The 24,096-nt window shown below is 41.4% G+C and overlaps 1 protein-coding gene across 2 annotated transcripts in view; it reads right to left on the bottom strand.

Annotated features, from left to right (window-relative positions):
* dip2ba (disco-interacting protein 2 homolog Ba) overlaps positions 1-24,096 on the bottom strand; it is a 61,673-nt gene that overhangs the window by 6,047 nt on the left and 31,530 nt on the right. Inside the window, exons 2-37 of one of the 2 annotated variants that reach the window (XM_034695662.1) lie at positions 22,437-22,508; positions 19,798-19,953; positions 19,563-19,688; positions 19,184-19,414; positions 18,955-19,083; positions 18,542-18,553; positions 18,046-18,165; positions 17,349-17,546; positions 16,925-17,016; positions 16,720-16,830; positions 16,348-16,471; positions 15,917-16,026; positions 14,661-14,763; positions 14,246-14,310; positions 14,038-14,131; positions 13,020-13,139; positions 12,785-12,899; positions 12,493-12,632; positions 12,249-12,385; positions 11,725-11,805; positions 11,507-11,634; positions 11,240-11,354; positions 10,445-10,646; positions 10,203-10,315; positions 6,852-6,932; positions 6,582-6,705; positions 5,970-6,091; positions 4,948-5,059; positions 4,537-4,646; positions 2,508-2,638; positions 2,222-2,390; positions 969-1,139; positions 738-799; positions 572-629; positions 367-441; positions 47-221 (exon numbers count right to left, since the gene is read on the bottom strand). In XM_034695662.1, coding sequence (XP_034551553.1) covers positions 47-221; positions 367-441; positions 572-629; positions 738-799; positions 969-1,139; positions 2,222-2,390; positions 2,508-2,638; positions 4,537-4,646; positions 4,948-5,059; positions 5,970-6,091; positions 6,582-6,705; positions 6,852-6,932; positions 10,203-10,315; positions 10,445-10,646; positions 11,240-11,354; positions 11,507-11,634; positions 11,725-11,805; positions 12,249-12,385; positions 12,493-12,632; positions 12,785-12,899; positions 13,020-13,139; positions 14,038-14,131; positions 14,246-14,310; positions 14,661-14,763; positions 15,917-16,026; positions 16,348-16,471; positions 16,720-16,830; positions 16,925-17,016; positions 17,349-17,546; positions 18,046-18,165; positions 18,542-18,553; positions 18,955-19,083; positions 19,184-19,414; positions 19,563-19,688; positions 19,798-19,953; positions 22,437-22,508 — 4,284 coding nt within the window. The remainder of the gene's footprint in view (positions 1-46; positions 222-366; positions 442-571; positions 630-737; positions 800-968; positions 1,140-2,221; positions 2,391-2,507; positions 2,639-4,536; positions 4,647-4,947; positions 5,060-5,969; positions 6,092-6,581; positions 6,706-6,851; positions 6,933-10,202; positions 10,316-10,444; positions 10,647-11,239; positions 11,355-11,506; positions 11,635-11,724; positions 11,806-12,248; positions 12,386-12,492; positions 12,633-12,784; positions 12,900-13,019; positions 13,140-14,037; positions 14,132-14,245; positions 14,311-14,660; positions 14,764-15,916; positions 16,027-16,347; positions 16,472-16,719; positions 16,831-16,924; positions 17,017-17,348; positions 17,547-18,045; positions 18,166-18,541; positions 18,554-18,954; positions 19,084-19,183; positions 19,415-19,562; positions 19,689-19,797; positions 19,954-22,436; positions 22,509-24,096) is intronic. The other variant, XM_034695663.1, reaches the window with a different exon arrangement.

The following is a 24,096-nucleotide window of genomic DNA, read 5'->3' as shown; positions in this document are numbered from 1 at the left end:
TTCAAAACAAATCTCTGATGTCATCCTTTTTCAGTTGTCCTCTCACCTCCACTTGCATCCAGTAGCTCTGTCCTCTTGATAAAGCCAAGGTAGCCTGTCCTGGCCCACAGGGTTTGGGGGTCTCCAAAGCTGAGTTTGGTGTTGAAATGATCCGCCTGCAGGCTTTCTTCCCCATAGATGGTGTAGTAGCCGCTGGCGCTGTGTGGGCTGTTCACCCAGATCTGAATAAAAACAGAACAATGAGGTGGATGTGATTTGCAGTGTATTTGTTTTTATTGTTTAACAAATGTATTTGCCATTTAACATTTTCATATGATGTTAAATGTTTTAATATCAACATCAACATGATCCTCTGTGCCTACTCACCTCCCCAAGATGCGAGTCTCCCAGCGGTCCTCTGGTCTCTGGGTTGACGATGATGACTCTGACTCCTGGTAGGATCTTTGAGGACACAAGTATCAGAAAGTTTAGCTTCTGAATAACACACACAATTCTTTTACTGCTTTGTGTCTTTGAACAGTGTTTGCGCCACACACATTGAGCATTTTATAACTTTGTAATCAATACTTACAGTGCCTGACTCCATGAGAGGAAGACTCTGTGGTGCTCCTCGTTCCACCAGCCTCACCCTGAAGGACATGAGCAAAAGACAGCATGTCAAACATCTGTTTGATTGTAGTGACACACCGTTGTTTGTTTCACCACTGGGATCATGTGACTGTTGTTTCCAGTCTTACCTGTCATGTCGTAGAGACTTCATGTCAACGTAGACGGTGGAGGGATCTGGACCAGCAGTGCCCTGTCAGAGAGGAAAATGTGAAAACACTAACAAAACCTGAAACTTTTTCACACATTTAAACCTTCTTTAATGTTATTATCTCTTAACAATGTTAAAATAAACACATCTGTGGCTTACAAGTAACAATATGCAAAGAGACAGTTATAGTGCATGTCTGTGTGAAACTGACCTGTAGGCAGATGGCCAGGTTGACCCTAGAGCCGAAGGCGGTGCTGACCGCACGAGGCGACAAGCCGAGATCTTTGAAGAGCTTGGAGAAGGACTGTGTGAGAGCGAGGCGAGGACGCTCCTCTGCTATCACCACACAGCTCCTCACACATGACAGATTCAGACCCCGAGCCTAGAGGTACACACAGCCAAGGGTTATTGACACTTGAACAGTTCAGTGTGAACTGAGCAGGATACAAACAGGAACTCAGCGTTATGACTTTTTTTCGTCCAAATACCACCAGGATCAACTTCAACCGCAAGAAGCACTACAAAAAGACAGAAATCTCTACGTGCTTTCCTTTGGGGCAACCTATTGATCAAGACCGAAATTTCTCATCATCTCTAGCGTCACAAGTGTAAATTTTGCCTCTGCAAGGTCCACACTCATCACAGATTCTCTCCTCACTTCAGCTTGGTTCTGCTGTCACCCCCTACTGCAACCTTTGATAAAGACCTTAACTTCAACCAACATATCAAAACTACAGTTCAGTCTTGTTTTTACCAGCTGTGAAAAATCTCTTGGACCAGGGGCCTCATGTACAAAGACTTGCATGGATTTCCTACTGAAACATTGCATATGCTCAAATCCAGAAAACGTTGTACGCACCAAAAATATCCAGATGTATGAATCTGTGTGCAAGGATCAACAGCTGTAGAAACGTGCGTACGCCAGCCATGAAGTTGGCGGGAGGCACCGCACATTTCCACGGTCATTTCACTCTTGATACATCTGAACTTTGCCGTGACAAAGAGCGTACGCCACGTTTTTGTGCGTGCGCACCCTTTGTACATGAGGCCCCAGGCCCTTCCTTTCACACCATAACCTCATAATTGTCATCCATGCATTCATCACTTCCTGATTAGATTATTGTAACTCACTCTACACCTGCTTAAGCAAACACAACCTCTCAAAACTCCAGTTAGTTCAAAACACTATACTCCTCACACACACCAAGAAAAGGGAACACATCACACCCATTTAGCCTCCCTTCACTGGTTGCCTGTGGGTTTTAGAATTGAAAACATTTTAAAGGATCAAATTAGACAGATGTATTTAAGAAGCCTCTGCAGAGGGTAAGATTCCTGAGCAGAAGTCGTATCACTGTGTTGTTGTTGTTGGAGTAAAGACAAAAACAACAGAGCAGTTTTTTCAAAGGGGAACCACACACATGCTGCAGGATTATTTTGGGAGCCCATGAGTGTGATTCTGACCTTCAGTATCTCTGTCTGGGTGCCCAGGCCTTTGGTGCAGAGCTCCATGACAGAGTAGGAGCAGAAGGTGTCTCTGATCTTGTACTGACTGAGCGTGCTCAGCCACAGGGGCAGCGAGCACTCCAGCTCCAAGGGAGGGATAAGGATGGACTGGTGACCTGAGTAAACACTGTGAAGACACGCAAAAAAGGCACAGTTAATACAGAAACAATGCCATGTTTTAAAGGGGAAGGGTTGTATAAAATGTGATATTTAGTCCGTCTGTGTGTGAGTGTGGTTTTGTTACCTGGAGAGGCACCACAGGACGAAGCCCAGGCCACAGTATGGGTCCAGGCAGATGGCTATTTGGCGTGAAGAGTAGAGCTCACACTGCAGCTTGATGGAGCGGCACAGAGTACTGATTGCAGCATGAGACATCTGACAGGAAACAGACACAAACTCTAAAATGAACACTGTGTGCTTTTATCAGAACTTCACAATATGAACAAACTCAGGATACATGCAAACAAACCACGTGATTCATGTTCTGTGCAAGGTGGCTGTCACATTTTGTGAACCGTGATAACATAGAAGCTTCTTCAGGGATACATTTAACATGCTAAATCTATTGAGTGACATTAATTTATGTGTGCGTCATCACCTCGCCTACACTGACATTTCTGCGTTTTCTACCACCCTCAGGATTGCTCATCAAATCTCTGGCCAAAAATTCAACAATTGACATTCACTTCAAAAGCCCTATCAGTTATATCTGTACCTTAACATTCCTTCCAAACATGGCTATGAAACAAATAAAAGCACTGTAAATAATGTCTAGTCCTTATACGTCTTTATAAACCCTAATAAAGTTTAAGACTTGGTGATCCTCCAGCCTTCAAAAACAAGAAAAAATATACAAAAATTGGGAGTATATTACTTAAACTAAGCAAAATTATCTGCCAACAGAACAAGAAAATTTGGCTTGTCAAGACTTTTCAAAACAAGTAAAAATATCTAACCTCAATGAACCCAGAAGTACCTTAAAATGATTGTATTTTTACTGATAACAAGTGCATTTTTATTGATAGAAATAAAAAAATATGAGACTTCTTCTCTCAATATGTTGAAAATTATTCTTAAATTAAGTTAATGCTAATGCCATTATCTTTATTTTTATTAAAAAGATTTGGGGGCTTTTACACCTTTTATTTGTAGAGGAGAGGACGGTGGATAGTGCAGGAAAGTAGGAGAGAGTGGGGGATTGAGAAACGGAAAGAGGCCACAGGCTGAGTTCGAACCCATCGCTTCATGGGCGTGCAACTTAGCCTAATGGCTAAGTTGCGCGCCCTAGTACCATCATCTTGACATAAGTGCACTAGGCATTACATTTCTTGAAACCAGCAAAGTTATACTAGAAACTAATTTACTTTCCTTGATGGAAAGACAAAAGTTAAGAATATATTTCTCATTATGTAGGATCATTTTCTGCCTTGTAATTCGGAAGAACTGAATGTAATTATTTCTGTTTGAAACCGTTTGAAATGTTTAAATATTAAGTGTCATTTAACAATACTGTGCAAACTGTACTAATATATAGTAGTACATATTTTCTGTTGTTTCATTGAAAATAAAACAGTGGATTACATTTGGCCTAACATATCTTTTTAATTTTGTGAAGAGATACAATTGTGTCAAAGTTATAATTTCTTATTTCATGCTTGAAATAAAAAAATATTACTTTGAAAAAGCAGTTTTATACTTGTGAGTGTTGATGAAAACAGCTTTGTAACAGTTGATATTCTCGTTTCAAGCATGTATTACTCAATATAGGTCATAAAATCTCAGAAACAAGCTAAAATAATAGCGATAATTTAGGACCAAAAGACTCAAAACAAGTGAAACACTCTAACGTAAAAACTGCTTAGTGAGAAAATCTATCTTATCAGGCAAAAAATAAGAAAATTTCACCCTTATCTGAGATATTCAATCTTACTAAGATTTCAGTTTACGCAGGTCTGTTCTCTAGGTTTCACTTCATATTTGTGTTGCTTATTAGACCATGATTGCGTATCAAATTGATATGTCATACACATCTTGAACATAAATAGTAGCTGTGTATGGAGGATCTTTTCCCCGTCAACAGACTAATGTGAAAACAGCCTTTTACAGTAGTGTCAGACTCTGAAAGTGAAAGTTTTGGGTCAAACATCAAAGCAGAGAAACAAAAAGCAATATCGGAATTTCAAAAATTAAGCCCAGTTAGCTTAAGAGATCAGAACTTGATTGAATCAAACTGATCGGTTCTTTTCATGTGTGAGTTTTTGAGAGTATTTTACCTTGACTCCAGTCAACATGCCTGTGGTGGACACACTGAAGTCCAGGTAGGCCAGCATCTCAGCTGTAGGGGGTTTGTAAATGTGCGGAGGACGCTTTCTTGGGAGGTCATCTGTGAGAATAAACAAGAAGCTTTTAGTTTTTTTTTTTTTACAAAGCAAACAACTTGAATGTGCTGTTTGTTATTAGGCCAGTACTCCAACCTGATAACTTAGTTAGTTTTTGATTGGATGATTGAAAATTGCAGGTGCCTTCCCTGATTGATTACTTAGCACGTTAAAGACAACAGGGAGTAGTCTTGTAAGTTTCAAGACACTCCAGTTTCAAGTTTTTTGCTCGAGAGTGTGTCATGAAGGTCATCAAGTAAACAAACTAGAGTGGTCAGCTGCTTCATATCATGCCAAGCACCGAACCTGTATCGATGATGGTGGGCCACGTCTTGACGTTGACGCTGGCAGCAGCCTCCCTGGACCTGAGGATCCTCATGAGAGGTTGAGTGGTGAGGATGCAGGCTGCTTTGCTCACCTGCAATACCCAGAAAACACAAAAGAAGTTAATTAGTGAACACAAAATATCACAAATTCTTCCTTTGAGGTGCAATTCAAATAAAGGAAACTTTTCTGTTGTTGCTTTTCATGTAATTTGTCACTGACGCCTCCAGTAGACTTCAATTTAATTTGCTGCAGTTATAAAGGTCACCAGCAGAATCCAGAAACTGTCTTTAAAGTATGAAAACTGTTTTCTTTGTGCATTAGACGACTGACACTTTAAAGAGCTCTCTAAGAAAACTATTTAACTATATGTTAAGCCAAGGTACACTTGTTGCACTTTAGAAAAACTGAACATTGTTGCACAATCAAATAAGGAAGGTCTGACTGAAAAACTTTATGCAACAGATTTATGTTCCAAGGCTAGATTAGTAGTGTTGTAGTACTTAAGACTGGTCTTCGTCTTAAGACTGGTCTCGAGGCTACTTATTTAAGGTCGACTCAGAATCAAAAGCATTTTCACTCGGTCTTGTCTCGGTCTCGGACTGGGCAGACTCCGTGTTTTATATCAAGACCGGTCGAGACCACCACTGATGAACTCTGTCCCTGTCATGACTGTGATAAGAGAAAAAAACGAAACTTAAGAAGTCAAAAGAAAGGCAACAAAGACAAAACCAAACCTTGTTTGTTGCTGTCAATAGTATTCAAAGCAAACATAAATAAAATAAACATACGTCTTTTATTTTGTTAACTCTCATAATGATTTTTCATTGATATATATGGTCTTTGTCTTGTCTCGGTCTTGCCCTGCCTCAGTCTTGATCCCTAATGTCTTGGTCCTGTCGGGGAACTCTGGTCTCTGACATGTCTTGGTCTTGGTTAATGTGGTCTTGACTACAACACTATAGATTAGTTTTGTTTTTAATGACACAGTGATACACACTCACATCAATGATCATGCGAACAGTGGGCAGGGTAGCAGCCAGGTTCTGTGGGTGAGGTGGCCTCACAGTCACAGGGATGACCCCTGCATAGAGGCAGCCATAGAAGGCAGCTATCAGGTCAATACCTGCAAGAATAGGAGACAGATGGAAAAATCATGAACTACAAACAGAGAGGTCAGAAATCAGGGATAATAATAATAATGATTATGCATTTTATTTATAGGCGCCTTTCTTGACACTTAAGGTCGAGGACAAATAAATGGACAATGGAGTTGAGGTCAGATGGAGTAAGCCAGTTTAAACAGATGAGTTTTGAGTTTGGATTTAAAATGTGGGAGTGAGTCAGTATTACGCTGGTCAAGTGGGGAGAGAGTTCCACAAGGCGAGCAGGGGGGACAGTGAGATGGATGGAGGAGGAGGATCTGAGGGTGGGGGCAGGTGTGGCAGTATGGAGGTATTTTGTAGTTCTGTGATGGGGAGCCAGTGGAGCTGTGGTAGAGTGGGTGTGATGTGGTGGATGGAGGCGGTGCGTGTGATGATACGGGCGGCTGAATTTTGAACCAGTTGGGATCTCCTAATGAGAGATACGGGATGAATGATGGTGTCTGTGCTTACCTGGGGGATAAAGCAGCACCACATTGTCTCCTGTGTTGAGGCCTCCCCTCTCCAGTATGGTCGCTGTGATTTTCTCTGCTCTCTTGTGCAGTTGAGAACACGTGGCTGTGCACACTGCCACCCCCTACAGGAGAGAGAACACAGCTGAACTCGCATCTGACAGAACGGATCATCATGATTTGTTCTATAAATGTGACAGTATCATTTCATTACACACTTTCTTACTATTAACAGATTTATTAAATTATACTGTGTGTGTGCATGTCCTACCTTAGCATTGAGCAGCACATACAGGACATGGTCTGGGTCTGTTTGAGCTCTAAACTGCAGAGCCTCAGACAGGAACTGGTGCTGTTGAAGAGGGAGTGTCATCACATGGACATTAATAGAGGACTGATTTAAAACATGCATTGCATAACTAAAAAAATAAAAGAGCTGCTTGAGTGGTAAATAATAGTTCATTTGAAGAAGGCCAGCAGGTAGAAACACACAAAACCAGCCTGAGAAAGGTCAGCAGAGTTGCACTTCATGTATCATCCATCAGACAGCCAAAAAGGAAAAATACTCCTCTCAATGACAACAGATATATTTGTTCACGTCAAACACTGTTTGGAACAGAAAACCATTTAAAGGACCTCACAGATGATCTGTGACACTTTTACCCTCTCACACAGAGACACACAAGCAGACAAGTGGAAATGTCCAGAGAGGATTTTTGCCAAGTGCAGGGTCACGCTGGGACCATCTGCACCTGATGGGAGGCACGTCAGAACCGCTAGCAAAACTAACAAGCTACCAGTCGTTCAAACAAGGGGTTGAAATAAAATGAAAGCTATGATAGACTATTCACTCCTTAATAGTGCCATGTTCTGTTTTCTGAATTTTTTTCATAAGAACAATCACTTCATTTTTTTGTTATTAAACACATTGGCAACTTTAAATGCATTATTACCATGCATTTATCTTTAGCAGACTAGACTACTGTAACAGTGTCTTTACAGGACTCCCTAAAAAGTCCATCAGACAGCTGCAGCTCATACAGAAAGCTGTTGCTCGAGTCCTACCAAGGACCAAGAAAGTAGACCACATCACTCCAGTTCTTAAATCTCTACACTGGCTTCCTGTCTGTCAGAGAATAGACTTTAAAATCCTGCTGATGGTTTATAAAGCACTGAATGGGTTAGGCCAAAAATAGATTGCTGATCTGCTACTACTTTATGAACCATCTCGACTTCTGAGGTCATCAGGTACTGGTCTGCTTTCAGTCCCTAGAGTCAGAACGAAACATGGTGAAGCAGCGTTTAGTCATTATGCACCACATATCTGGAACACACTCCCTGAAAGCTGCAGGTCCGCTCCAACCCTCACCTCTTTTAAATCAAAGACTAAGACTCTCTTATTTGCCACTGCCTTCCTATCTTAGCTTATTTTAACTCATTTTAAATGCACATTTTAAATGTACTTTTAATATATTTCTAATTATCCTTTTCCTTTCTGCTTTATTATATTTGTCATTTTAATTGTGTTCTTTTATGCTTGTCTGAATGTTTCCAATGTTTTTGATGTTTTAATGTTAAGCACATTGAGTTTCCATTGTGTATGAAATGCACTACACAAATAAAGTCGCTTTGCCTTGCCTATTATCCCCTTGATCACTTGTGTCAGTACACTGGGGAAAGGAACAGGATTACAAAAAGACAAGACAGGAAAGCAAAGATTTCCTTTAAAGGCAGATGACGAGTGAACATAAGGCAACAGATGAAGAGACAATAAATCTTTCAACAAACATTAAAATAGACAGCTATGTATACTGGCCATATAAAAATCACTGCTCAGTCACCTTTTGTGCAACTTTCAACTAGTCAGACAGTCATATCATGCACACCAGCTGCCTTTACCACTCATCAAGCCATGCTTCACCTGGGAGTATCACAGTGATCACAGCGAGCAGAGGTGCACACTAGAATGTTCCTAATCTCTAGTTTTATTGAAACAAGATGTTAACATACTGCATTACGGCGTATGATTACTTGGAGACTCTAAATTGTGCAAGAGGTCTCTATTACATCCTCAAAGCAACATAGAGAAGAATCTTTTATCCACTGAGTGTAGATATAAGTGTTTAAATTTAAGACTTTGTTTTGGCAGAACTAGCAGGCTGTTGGGCAACTCCCATCTTGCATGGTGCTGGCACTGAGAGTCAGTTTTGGGACACTCATCCCTGGATTTGAATGCATGACTGTAGATTAGTTCATGTGTGCTGACCCCTGCTGGCCAAGCACCCAGCCTGGACGGTCATCTCTGTGCGTCGGGCAAAAGCTGTTGCATTTGAGTGACAGGCTCTCACGGCTGCAGAAGCACATCCGACTGACAGAAGCAGCAGAAGCAAAGACGGATTCGGCCAGGCTTGAGCCTTACCATCATGGTGGGCCACATACAGAGCTAAAGCCCAACTCAAGCGAAGTAAAGGCAGAACAACAACAGAGATTTAGACATTAGCATCACTTTTTCATCTAAGGTCATCTTAGAGTTCATTCATGAATTGCCAGTTATTTTCTAGATAAAGTGTTACGTCATCAAATATCTTGTTATGTTCAACCAACAGTCCAAAACACATACATATTTAGTAACAATATTATTTAGAAAACATTTGACAAGCTGACATCATCACATATTTGGCACTTTTGCCTTATCCATCATTTTAATTTTGATATCAAAATATTTCAATATTTAATCAATTGATCATTTTACAACACAGTTTAAAAGAAGTGACAGTGACAAAAATAGCAGCAGTATTAAACTGATTTGTAAATGTTTTGTGTAACTGTGTTTCAGTTAGTCTTATGTAAAGACTGCACCAATTCATAGTAACACATGTTAAGCTTTAAGGAGTTCACCTAGAAAGAGTCATCCATAGTCAGATCCATCATTAAGGCTCTGTCTTAACACAGGACTTCCACCAGATCTGTGTCCGGTCTGTCTCCGATCCGCTGCAGTCCGGCTTCGTGCTCTCTTGTCCGTCAACATCCATCGGTTGTGGGTGTTGCAATGCACCAGGGAGCAGGACCGCCGGACAGCTGGAGCCATGTGACCAAGGTTTTCCCGCGGTAATCACTGAATCAAGGATTCTCCTCCTCCTCTCCTCATCCATGTTGTCTTTATCAGCCTCTGAAAACCTCTGTCCTTTTCACTCCAGGCCTGCCTTTGCTCTAAATGACCTTTTGTTGTCATAGTTAAGTTAAAACAATCTAACAATAACAAAGTGTTTTATTCTGAAAATTTAACCGGATGTTTTTAGTTTTGGTGCCTGACTTCCTGTCCCGCTCCATCTGTTCTGTGCTGCATTGATGCGTCATGCTGCATTGATGCGTCGTGCTCCGGCATCCGGCAAAAATAGAAGGCTTGCGTATCGGATCTGGAGGGCTCAGACCTGCCGGATCAGGGACGCAGCCGGAATGCAACAGAGCCGATCCAGTGGGAGTCAACAGATTAACTAGAATAGAAACCTATCAGATCCGGTGCTGTGACGGATCAGAGACGTACCGGAGACGGATCTGGTGGAATTTGGCCGTAAGTCAGTGTGATCAAAGTGAGGTTGAGGGTATGTGTGGCTAACTGTACCTTTCTGATCAGATCCTGGTCCTCCACCACGCCCAGCTCTCTCCCTGTAGCCTGGGCGATCCGTTTCCCTGCCACCAAGTTCCCGACAAGCATAGAAGCAGGACCAACATCCACTGAAGAGATCAAAAAAGTCAGAGTCAGGATAGCACACACACCACATGCTAACAAATGATGTTTCTGATAATCCTGTCTTTGCTGTGATGTTATGTCACCATCATTAGAAGAGAGGTTGAGTGGTCTACCTGGCTGTTTCTGGCGGGGTTTGGGTAGGTTGGTAACACAGGTGTGTGGGCACATGAGGATGTTACAGGGGTGCAGGTTCCCCTCCAGAAAGTTCTGCTTGGTTTCACAGATGTGGATGCCTCCAAGAGGAGTCTTTGGGAGAGTGTTGGCTTGGACGAGAGCGAGGCAGTAAAGGCCGACCTGATGGATACTGTCGATGGCCTGGGGAGATCATTTAAGGTTAACAACTGCAAAATCAACACAGTATTAAATCTTACTGAAATTAACTTCACTGGCTCCCTGTACAATACCACATCCACTATAAAAACCTTCTCCTCATCTACAAAGCTCTCCATAACCTGGCCCCCACTACCTCTGCAACCTCCTTCACGAATACACTCCCTCCCGCTCCTTCCGCTCAACCTCTGCTGGACTACTAACCATTCCACTGTCACGCCTCAGTACCATGGGTGCCCGAGCCTTCCGCTGCTAAGCACCCAGACTCTGGAACTCCCTCCCTTCATACATAAGACAGTCGGACTCCATCACATCATTCAAATCCCAACTCAAAACTCACCTGTTCAAACTGGCATATTCACTCTAACTGGACTGCACTTCACTATTTTTATTTTTTATTTATTACTTTTTGTTTGTTTTTATGATGTTTTAATGATGAATGTTTTTATTATCTGTACGGTGACCTTGGGTGACTTGAAAGACGCCCAAAATAAAATGTATTATAATTATTATTATTATTATTATCATTATTATTATGTTTAATACACACATTCTGTGATACTAAATATCTGATTTACCTGCAGAACTCGACTCATCCACTGGAAGCTGTCCTCCTCACTGGCATCAGGCCTCTGCTCTGCCACAATCACTATCCTCTCATCATAAAACACTGTCACTGAGAAAACAGCAATCCTGAAGACAAGCCAAAAGAGAAATTAGAACTCACATATCTCAGACAAACACACTGTGAGAGGCTGCAGGGAGGAATGTTAGAAGGAACAGGCACAGAGACAAATAACTGTGATACAAACACACAGGGTCACAGGTAGCTGTCAGTGTCTCACCTCCCCCTGTAAACCGTTTTGACAGGCTCCACAGCCAGCGCAGTGGCCACCAGGTCGTCTGCATTGTGCCTTCGCCCGCTCACCATCAGTAGTCCCTCGTTCTTTCCGACAACAAACACCAGGCTGCCCTGTGGAGCAGAGAGGGCATTGAGCTAGAAGTTTAAAAGGACACATTTCCTTCAGGTGGATTATAGAAAGCTAACTGCACTTGGTCTTACCGGTCCTACAAATCCAAGCAGACCAGTCCGAGTGAAGGGAATTTCTCCTATGGGTGCTCCAGCTTGGTTGACGGGAATCACCTGAAGGGTAGTAGAGAAATAAAGCATTTACCCAGAGAAACATGAAACAGCAAATCTTCTCCTGACTTCTTTAAAAATGCATGCAAAAAAATGGATTCTGCAGTTAAAAGTCTGCCACACAGGGATTTGAGTTTATAACACAATCATTGAGAATAAGTGGATGATATAATATCAACCTCCTATAAGCCTATTTTCAGACAATGAAGGAAATGTATAGAGAAAAATTACGTTAGGGTGGAAGTGGTGCCATCTAGTGTCAGATTATATAAATATGTGCTTCGTTCCCATCCATCCATTTTCTAAACTAGCTTCTGTGTGTAAGTAAGGGGATCAACTTGAGCTGATTTGAGCATAAATCTAACAGAGAGGAGGGGAAGTTATTTCTATCAGGAACAAGTGTGGAATGAGTTGCAAAGTAACTTCTGGATGAAACCTTGACACACCTCGAATGTGTTCTTAGTGACGCCAGGCAGGCCGTAGTACATGGTGCCTCCTGCCCGAGAATTAATCACAATCTCTCCTATTTCATCTGTCTTGCACAGTTGAGGAGACCCGTCTGGTTTCACGATGCACATCAGAGCTGAAAAACACAAAATATCAGAAGATTAACATTTCTTAAGTTTACAAATGCACAGGATAAGTCAGCTAGTTTCACGGTGCTGATTAAAACCAGCTGTGGTGGCTTACCTCCAGGCATGATGTGGCCCACATCCTGAACAGTGAGAGCTGAGTTCTTGTCCTCTGTGTTGACCCTGATCACCCCGTGGCTCAGTCCGCCCATGGACAGGATAGCTCTGGCTGGTAGTGGAGCTCCTCGAGCACCAGGCCTGGACAAGACAAAAGACAAGATGATAAAACAGTGAGATGGATAATGGAGGAGTCTTTGTGTAAGGCTCTGAGTTTTTTGGAGGTAAAACTAACACTCATTCTGTATCTGATTGTCTTTTTCCCAGAACATGTGAGTGTTCAGATGAGTTACCTGCGTATAGCCACAGTAAGGGCCTCAGGAGAGGTGGCACATGGGCATATCACCTCAGGCTTCAGACCATGAGACTGGAACACATTCAGGAAGGCATCACAGGACGACACAGACCCTGGATGAAAAGATAGAAGAAAGTATGGTAGAAAGGGCTTTAATTAATTCTTTACAATATGTGTGCATTAAAGCTTCTCTACCAGGAAGAGACCGTGTTTGTGTCAGAAAAGTGACTCACATGGGTTTGCTCCATCTGCCACAATAAGCATACGTATGGAGGACAGGTTGACGTCCCTCTGTTCTTTGTGAGCCATCATGGCCCAGTGGAGGTCTCTGCACTTCACCAAGGCCACACGTGCTAGCAGAAGGTAAGAGGGATGTGTTAGATATATTATATATTACACTGTTTCCCCTTATATCATGTCAACATGTCTACTTTCTTTATTTCTTTATTTACTAGGATCCCCATTAGTTTCCACATTGTGGTTGTTAGTCTTCCTGGGGTCCACACAACAAAACAAAAACAAGAAAAACAATTATTTAAAATCACACATTATCCATAAAACAAAGATGCAATAGCAGCCAATCATAAAAATCAAGAATGAAATTGAAAAATAAACTAAGTATCTGAGCAAATAAACAATAAGTAGCATTAAACTTCAAAATAATGGAAACAAAAACAAAATTGTCACAAACACATTGCACCAAAAATGAATAAAACAAAGACTTTCAAAACAGTGATTACATAACGTCTATGAGGAATTTATCAGCATTTATTTAAGTGACTTATTAAAAGAAAATTTGTTTTTGATCATTCTCATGTTAGTGGGGAGTTGATTCCAGGCAGAGGAACCTCTAAAAAGAACAGATCTCATCATACAGTTGGTTCTAGGACTTGGTGTTAGCAGATGACCAGTGCTTACATGACGTGCAGTATACCTATGATTAAAACCAGAATATTTGAGTATATTACAAAAGAACTGTGGTGTGTTGTTCCATATAACGGTTTGCATAAATGACAGGAGACGTGATTTTAATTTAGCCTCCACAGTTAGCCAATATAATCTTTTATGCATCTCAAGCACATTAGTTCGAAAAGAACAGTTCAGAGCCAATCTGGCAGCTCTATTTTGTACCAGAGAGAGAGATATTACTGTTTTACATAATGCATCTTCTGCTATATAGACACATGGACTTTTAAAAAGAATTAAATAAAAAAATGTACAAATATGAAAGGTAAGAAAAGTTGTCTGAACCTTTGTGAATGTGGACCCTCTGCACCCAGGACATGGGACATGCTTTCATGACAGCATATGGCACTGTGATGGTGTGGATTCTGTTCATGACGCTCTGTGAAAAGGAAAAAAAATAGCACAGCGTCAGTGCAGTAATGTACCACATACCAAAGCTAAACACTTAAACCTGTGTAGCTTATACAGTAAGAATTGTTACACTGGATCTCACCGTTAAGACTCCGTGCCACATGCCCATGTCTTTTTTGCAGTCCAACACATTTACCAGCGTCTCTCCTACAACAGAAAACACAATGAGTAAAGTATGAGCAGTTAAATATGTAAAATATGCATAATTTGGGTACCACAGGAAATGTAATTTTGTGGTCCATTAGAGTGTGTATTCCCTCTCTATATGATCCTCAGCTAATCTTCACTGAGGGGCCTCTCTTCTTTGAGCCGGAGAGGATCGAAATAAATTACAGGGAAGGCTGTAACGTGAAGAGCTGAAGAGCTGAGCTGTAAAAATTCTTAAAATCATTTTTTATGCTTGGTTTATAACTCTAAAGTACCCTCACTCTGACACACACAGTTAGCACAGGAGAGACAGAGAGTGGAGTGAGTAATTAAGAGAACTGAGTTCTGACCTTCACAGTAGTTACAGGCCTGCGACAGGGCCTGACAGTGAGTCAGCATGGAGATCTTGGACACAGCAACTCCCATCACTGTCCCCTCCTTACTCGCTTTGTACTATAGTGAAGAAAAACATACAGACAAGGACAGACATCGCAATAAGAAAATGCATGTCAGCAACCATACATGTGTAAAGTTCCTGTTAGGCACTTCAACAGTCCTCTCTTTACAAAGCATTAACAGAACAACAGGAGGAATGATACAAAGTAGATTTAAAACATTCAGAATAAAGACAGCTAGACCTTTCGTTCTTTTATACACTACCGGTCAAAAGTTTTAGAACACCCCAATTTTTCCACTTTTTTTATTGAAATCAAAGCAGATCACGTCCATTGAATTGCATTAAATGGTACAAAGGTAAGTGGTGAACTGCCAGAGGTAAAAAAGAGGGTCAGATTACCCAAAACTGAAAAAAGAATGTACATTTCAGAATTATAAGAAAAGGTCTTTTTCAGGGAACAATAAATGGGTTGCTGTTTTGCAGCAATTGAGGTTAGTCAAGCCTTGAAAGTTGATGCTACCAATTTTTTTTTTTTTAAGTTATATTTTTTGGCCTTTTTGACTTTATTTTATAGGACAGCTGAAGAGAGACAGGAAATGTGGGGAGTAGAGAGCGGGGGAAGACATGCAGGAAATGGTTGACCGGCCGGGAATCGAACCGGCGACCCCTGCAACGAGGGCTGTAGCCTCTGTACGTGGGGTGCCTAGACCACTAGGCCACCAGCGCACCAGTGCTACCAATTCTTACAGGTGTCCCAACTGTCCTTGATTACTTCCAAGTCCCTCTGTCTGCGTAAAAGTAGTGTTGGAACCATAGACTGTTAATAAAAGGTTGGAACACACTGTGGTACCGTACCCTCGTGGGCAATATTTGAACAGTCTTGTACTCCAGAAAGTAATCTGTTGCTTAATAAATGGGCAGTAAAAGGGGCCAAAGTTGGCTACTTCCATGAGTCAAAAGTTTGGACTACATTTTGGTTTATGAATTGATTCCATGATTTGTTTCTGAAATTCAGTATGTTTATTTGTTCGATGTTTTCATTTCAGAGCACAATAAGACATTGAACTGCATAATTTTCAATAAAAAAACTTGAAAAATTGGGGTGTTCTAAAACTTTTGACCGGTAGTGTATGTATTCAGTTAAATCAGATGGTTCAATAACCCAAAGATGAGAAGTTGCTAAGTGTTATTTCATATTCTAGAAAGTACCTCTATGTAGGCGGTGTCTGTGTTGGCAGTGGGTATGTGAGGCTGCCAATCTTTGGATGGTTTTGTCAGATACTTCGTGTCCGTCACAACCCATTTCATTCTTGGCCATCCTGGTAAACATCATCACAACAACACAAGATAAACATTCAATTATTTCAGCTGACACAAAGCAAAATGAAAGTGTGTTTAGGGACAACAAATTTCAATCACACTAAATCAGACTTCACAAGGCACCTTCTTGTTTCAAGGTCAAAGGGGAACACACTTTACAAGCAGAATAATTGGAGTCACTGACATACTGAGTCCTTCAATTGGCCAGAGAATACCATCATGTATATTCTCCTTAATGAGGCCATCTAATTACTCCCAAAGAGACTGAGTTAAAGATGAATTCTGCTAAGTAAGCAGCATCTGGTGACCTTCATACTGACCTTTGAACTGGATGATCTCTCCGTTTGGTGTCTTGGGCAGCCCTTTGAGACACACCTCACTGGTCAGCGCCAGACTGACCCCACAGCTGCCCAAGAGGAAGCCAATCTGCTGGCTGCCTGCATCCTACAAAGAGAGATAAGGGTCAAGAGACTTTTGACACACAAGTTGAGGGCAGTATAAAACGCTATTAAAATTAAACCACTCATTTCTAACTGTCAATATATTGGTCGTATAATAAATCCATATTTTTGTTAACCAGAGGCATCATTTAGATTTGAAGCACATATATGACATTAACTATCTTTGTTTGGCTGTTATATATGTGTGTGTGATTACATATTTATCACTGATGACCACAGTGGCATCATTACCTGTCGTGACAGTGGGACTTCAATGGGCACCGGGATGACCTCAGCTAACAGGCAGCCATAGAAAGCTACCCAGAACATGCCAGGGTCACTGTTTGGGTACACCAGCGCCACCTGAGGAGAAGAATAAAATACACTTTGTCATATCATACTATTTTACGTTACACTCCTTTACTCACAGACGGATTAAAGACTGACTGCCTCTTACCCGATCTCCAGGTTGCAGCACAGGCTCTGATTTGGTGCCCAGTTTATTCAGAAGTGTATAGGCCAGTTTCAGACTGCGACTCCAAAGTTTGCCTGTGAAGACGACGAGGGAAGAATGAGTTATGTCCTGTTCACTGCTTGTTTACCATTTCTTGCTGTTTTATAAATATTCCAAGATAGTTGAACTCCACAGCCCACTGTAGCTCCACAATAGAGGAGATGTAGGTGTTATTCTGCCCAGGCCAACAAGTATTCTATTCAGTTGAATCAGCTTATATGCAAGAGATATATCTGACATTTACAAGCAGGGGGCACAATACCAAGAGAGTACTGATTCTGGCTTTCTTGAATTTTAAAGGTAATCAAAAATGTCCTCAGATTTTTCTGTCTGCATTAACACTTCCATCATTTTAAGACCTGCTCACCATATGTGAGAGTGTAGAGGGGTTTGCCAGTGATATCCAGAGCAGTGAGAGCAGGGCTTTTGGCCTGCGTGGCTCCCCATCGGGCCAGTGCAGCCTGAAGGGCCGGGGGCCAGTTACTGACCACTCCGAGGGGCTCCCCCTTCACTGGAATGATTTGACGTCCCTCTGGCTTTGGGGTGTTGGGGTCCGGCTGGGGCACTGGACAGAGAGACACAGGTATAGAAGTATGTCATAAAAATGATCATAACTGTCAAAAGACATGAGTAAGGCAAAGAGAGCATGTTGACAGTGAGCAAGCTTGTCTGCAGAGAGGATTTCAAAGCACCACACATGACCAATGTGGGTTACATTTAAATAGTGGTTCTCCTCATAGTGCAAAATGGTGGATTAATTCATTTTGGAAATTTTCTCTCTGTTGAGCTACAATTAATGACAAATAAATCATAGTTTCCATATATATTAACCATTTCAGTTACTGTGAAAGTAATCAGAAAAATCGAACATCAAAAGTCACACAATTAGCACACAAAATGTCTAAATAAAGCAACTTCTTCAACAAATTGTGCATTTCTTTAACAGACTATGTAAGACAGTAAAATCCTTGTCTTAAATTGTTTAAGGGTTACTCCAGTGATTGTTTCACATTAAGAGAGAGGGAAAATAGAACCTGAGTGGATATGTGATTAATGTTTCTCACCTTCTACAATTTCTTCTGAGTCATCCACAAAGAATTCGCTGAGCGGTGGTCTCTTAGGCCGTTTGAGTGTGTTTAACAGCTGCTGGATCTTGGTGGAAACCCTGCTGTTGACAGGCACGCCTGGAAAAACATCAAGAACGATCACCGTCACAAGCACATGCAAACAAACAACCACAACAACGCGCGCACACACCCACACATGCATTTCTATTCTAACACAAATCTCTACTTGATCATCCGCGCTCACACAGGCAGAACCCTACGCACTAGCACATATTCAGGATCTGAATCAGCAGCAGGAAAAGATTCAAAGGGGAGCTTGACGAGAAACTGACAGATTGGACAATCTTTAGGAAAATAAAAAGGAGTTTCTCTACATCAGACGCTCTAACACGAGACAAACAAGAGAGACAGAAAGACAGACTCCAGGTTGGAAAGCAAGCTGATTCTGGTCTCTTCAGCATCCCTCCCCTTCCCAGGTTTTGATTTTTATTACCTTTTCTTTTTCCTTTTTTAAATGAAAGGCAAGACAGGGACAGGATTAATGGACCCAAAAGAAAGAACACAAAATATCTGTGGTTAGCAGCGTACACCACACAGTGATATGAGAATGATGTTGAGGACGATTCTGGCTGAACGTGGGCGTGACGTTGATTGATTTGAGAACACTCAAACCGTCACCACACACGATCAATGTAAAACAGAGAATGTCAGTCAGCTGCCATGATTAGAGCATGCAAATGGTCAACCCTACAAATCCAAAGATCAACACCCAGAGGACAATAACTAATTTCAGGAATAGAAAAAAAAAACAGGATTATTCTCCCAAGAATGGTAGAAAATATACACCGTTGTTAATATATTTATACCACCAACATCAATTGGAAACAATTTTGCTTGTGACTGTACCATCAGCAGTATCAAGCATGCTGGAGCGGCTCTGTCCACGACTCATGCCCCTGACCGCTGGAGGCAGATCCACTCTGGACCCTCTCTCTTGCGGAGTGGAGGTCGTCACATCTGGAGGGACGCTGTTTTCTGGAGAACAATGGAAAGTGAGCACCACAAATGTTAACAACAGCCAAGCATTACTGTTTTGTTTCAGTTAATAATAGAGATACCGATCAGCAAGGTTTACCTATACGTGTGTGGGCCAGAACGTCAGCTAACACAGAAAGGGCAGGTTGGGGTTGGGGCTGGGTCTTGGGCTCTCCATGGGAGAGGGTTGAGGAAGCAGACGAGGATGTGGAGGAACTTTGGACGGAACGGTTGATCCAGTAATCAGGGCTCTGCAGGGTCTGGGCCAACACTGCACTGAGAGCTGCCTTTCGACGCAGTGAGCCCTCATCCTCTGATGCAGAAGATGTGTCTGACAGAAAGAAAAAACAGGAATATTTAGTTCTTTTTTTAATCAAATACTTTTTTTGCCAGAAAGGACACATCTATAGTTTTTCTTAAAGATTGGGGCGAGAGATAGTCATCTACAGATACTTGCTGATTACCGTAGTCTAGCATACCTGGGGGTGTGCAGTTATCTACAGGAGACTGGACAAAGGCTGAGCGTCTCTTTGTTGGCATTGGCAGTGCCATCTTCTCCTCTTTGTGCTTGGCAAGTGCTGCCTGAACAGCCTCTGTGTGGATGTCTATATCAACATTAAGAATAAACAGTGAGACAGAGAGAACCGGATGGAAATGTATCATAATGGTTTGTTAGGGTGATTGTTTGATGTCCGCTGTATGTTTGTTATGTACCTGATCTGTATCTGTCGTCCCTGGCCCCTCCACTGCGGTGTGCGCGGTGGTGTTTGGAGGCTGTAGATGTGGAGGGGCCTGGGGCCTCGGGACTTGGGCTGGGGTCAGCACTGTGCCCTGGGGAAAGCTGCACATCTGGCAGAGATAGGTCCACATCTACAGAACAGAAGCACATGTAAATGTCAATAAAAACATACGTGGCAATAGTACGAGCAACAAACAAAAATTGACCCATGAAAAGATGCACAAGAACAGATTACACACTGTTGTTTTACATAATGAAAATAAATATTATATGGTACTCTGAGACGCTCTCTAACTTTAGCTTCACTACAGAGCCTCTAAGCATAAAATGAAATAAGGACATGTACTTGGCTGAAGCCACTTGTTCTGTTAACCAGTACATGAAACTAGGCTAGATCTGAGCAAAGAATATTTCCAGTCAACTGTACTCTCCTCGAGTAGAGCTTGGTAAAGCCTCTGAGGAGAGGACGGTTCAGATAGATAAGGAGGCCTGAGTGGACGGTGCAGGAGCAGGAGGTGACCTCTGGAGCTTCAAAGCTTCCTAAAACCTGTTAAAACATGCCGGACAAGCTGTCTACGACACAACAGACTTCACCAAACTGCAAAAACTCAAAATCTGTCCAAGTGAAATTGTCTTATTTGTAGTCATAATGTCTTATCCCACTTGATTTAAGGTAAATTTACTTGACAAGTAACATTTGAGTGAGATAGAGGGACTTGTTTTAAGACAATGCATCTTAAATATCTTGTTAAGTCAAACAATCTTGAAATGATCTTGTTTTGAGTTGTAATTTAGAAGAAACAAGGTTTATTTTACATTTCAGACATTTTTCAAGCAAAGATCTTATTTGTAGAGGACGGATAAACTTGATTTAATACAAACCCTTTACTTGATTTAAGTAAATTAATTTTACTGGGGAATCTATCAGAAAACAGCTCCATTGATAAAAGGAAGGAAGAAAGAAAGAAAACGTTTTTTTTTAAAAGGTAGGTTACAGTTTTCAGGCTCTGTTAAAAAAATAAAAAATATACATCCTCAAACTACATGCACACAATGAAACACCTACTTTTGAGCATAGCTGGCTTATCCTTAAAAAACATCATGACTGACTATTAGTATATCCAGCTCACTATGAGAAGACATTATATCTCAAAATGCTCAAATTAAACTTTGAGATCTTATTTCAAGTACAAGATGATCTTAAACCTAGAGAAGAGCAGCTATAATACAACTCAAATTAAGGTAAATATATCTCAAATGAAGAAGTTGACATGAAATTTATTAGTGCAAAATCTTTTTTTGAGTGAAAAAATACTAATTGTTATCATTCCTGGCTTATTCTGAGACACTACGCTTTAAAACACTGGTAAAATAGTGCTTAAAATAAGTTTTCCCTGCTAATTTTAAGATTTCTAAATATTTGCTGTAAATAATCCATCAAATGTATGTTTTTTTGGCTGAATTTGTTTTGTCTGGGTTTTTTTGTTGTTGTTGTTTGTCTGTTCTGCTTTGTCTTTTGTTTTATTCTATTTGTATTTTATTTTTTTAATTTAAGTGTATTGTCATGATTTGTGTGTCTTTATTTGAATGTTTGTTAAAACGAATACATTTCAAATCATTAAAAAAAGGATTTCTAAATATTACATCTTATTTTAAGAAATCTTACCAAGCAAATTTTCACTTGTTCTACTGGCAGTTCAAGGTAAAAGTACCTTGAAATAAGTTTTATCTTCTTGTTTTTGGAGGGGCATTTTTTCCAGTGCACCAGCCATGGGAATTTAACGCAGGCAATGACAGTTGTCCTTGAAGATCTTGAGCAATTTTATGCAAGCCAAAACAAGGTAAAGCTTCAGTAGCATGGAACAAAGTTGTGTGCTTCACTTTTTTTGATTTGTGACGCATCAAGAGGGATTTTTCATACTGTTGCTAACATGGTGCAATTTTTCCTGAGGAAACACCACACCCTCATACAAGTCATCTGTGTGTGAAACAACTGAGTGGCTCACCAATGAGGACAGAGGTGACTCGCTCATACTAGTGCTGAGAAGCTCTGTTACCTCCCTTTTTTTGTGACTGTAAATTGATTTTGGTGACCAGTGTTCACACTGTGTTCAAATCATGGAGGCACAAAGTGTTTATTTTATATTCTGTAGGATTTGCTACAGTTTTGTCACAGTTTTTGAAAGCTTTTTTCTAATACTGTTCTCTTTTTTTTATTATACGTGTAGTTCCGATTTTGTCCACTAGAGTGCCACAGACAGCCAGACATTGCCTTTAACAACTTACACAAAGGGATTTCCCATTGGAGTGGACATTCAGTGAAATTGCCTGTGTTTTTTCAGCTGAAAAATGTCATACTTGTAAACCACAATCACAGAGTTGTTTTTTAATGTCATTCCTTTCACGAAACAAAGGGAGGGGGGCAGCAGCTAAGACGTAACTTCCAGTAAACCAAGGTCATTTATCACAAAGTTCTTGCTTTAAGTTTCCGCACTGAAGCGTGACGAGCACAGAAAATGCTGACAGGGGAGATTAAAGTGACAAACTAAAGACAGAAGGAGGGTTTATAAGTGAAGGGGTGTAAAGCAATGAAGAGAACAAGTGTTGGTCTTACTTGGCAAATGGGGGATGTAGGGGGCCAGCAGCTTGGCTTTCTTCTTCTCATAGCCCTTCTGCGTGATGTCACCTAGGAGAGAAGACAGCGACACCACAGCGTTATGTTAGTCAGAATGACCACACAAACACAGCTGACTTCACCAACAGAAAAAAACTCTGCTAAAGTACAAGCAACACTCACAAAGACAGCTTCTGCTTTAGCTCGCACAAGCGTAAAGGTTGAGTCATAATGATAATCCTTTTTAAAGTAGATCAACTAGACTCCACATGTTGACAGCGCAGGACATTTACAACTAGGCATGGAGATAACTGCATTGTTTAGGCTGACATTAGCCCCCGGTGAACACACATGATGTGAGCACGAGAGTCTCTCCAGGGCTACAAACCAAAATATGATTATGGTGACGAGCAGATAACTGGGCCGGGCGGAGAACAATGGCACAACTGGAGGCTATCAGGAAAAGTTTGGGATAGAAAGCTGGGAAGAAAAGGAAGCCATGTGAGCAAGTTTCACATGGGACTCAGCCATTTATCTCCTCCTCCACCTCCTCTTTTCCCACTGTACACCCAGCCCCAACCCTTCCCCTCGTCTGTCGGCCTTGAACTGGCAGGACTCCCACCGCCACCAGTTTGTCATAAAGCAAAAGAAAAAGACAAAGTCCACTTAGCCGGGGGGACCCTAAAACACACAGTCTGCCTGTGTAGCAAACATGCATGCAAGACACACCTTATGGAGGGAACACACACACACACACACACGTGCATACTTTTCCCTTGTACACACAAACAACAGGCTACTGCAAACTTTCACTTGGTTGTTATTATTTCCCTTCCTCTGTGTCCAGCGATAACACTCTATACTATGTCAAGTGCAGCAAGCCAAAGGACTGCTTAGCCTCAACCCGCTGACACCTCCTCCACACTGTTACCCGTGACAACAGGGAGACCACCCTACACCCTAGTGAGAGGAGGAGAAAAACAGAGAAAAAGCAAAGATAACAGGGAGGAGAGGGTTGTGTGGGGGTGAGGCGATAAACACACAGTGAGAGTCACTAGCAGAAGGGAGAGTCAATCACAGCCATGTGTGTGTGTGTGCGTGTGTGTGCGTGTGTGTGTGTGTGTGTGTGTGTGTGTGTGTGTGTGTGTGTGTGTGTGTGTGTGTGTGTGTGTGTGTGTGTGTGTGTGTGTGTGTGTGTGTGTGTGTGTCATTGTTTCCATTCTGATACTGACCACTTAAGAGAGATGTGTAAAAGGCGACATATGCACTGATACACGCCCGTTACAATATTCTAATGTTATTATAATGTAATATGTTATTATTTTTTAAATGCACACATCCTGTATGGATGTGATTGTCGTCATGCCTGGTACACTGACAAGCTTAGAATCTACAATAAAGCTAAGCCTTTAAAGCTAATGCTCCAACTAGCTTGTGTCTTTATGTCTTGTGTCATTCAGAAAAGTCTCAGAGAACCTAAGAAGTTCGACATGGAACTGCTTACTCTCGCATTTTGACATCTTTCTGTCATCTAACCTTTAAACAATTAAAGGATCTAGCTTTCAAATGTGTTACGGGTTAACACTGATTACTCAGATTTTGCAAGCTTGGGCTCCTTCCGCACTTTCCACTAGCAACGCAATATTGTTGTTTGTTACCA

The sequence above is a fragment of the Notolabrus celidotus genome, chromosome 11, assembly GCF_009762535.1.
Source record: "Notolabrus celidotus isolate fNotCel1 chromosome 11, fNotCel1.pri, whole genome shotgun sequence".
In the NCBI taxonomy this organism is placed as follows: Eukaryota; Metazoa; Chordata; class Actinopteri; order Labriformes; family Labridae; genus Notolabrus; species Notolabrus celidotus.
This window is presented reverse-complemented; position numbering and strand designations above follow the sequence as displayed.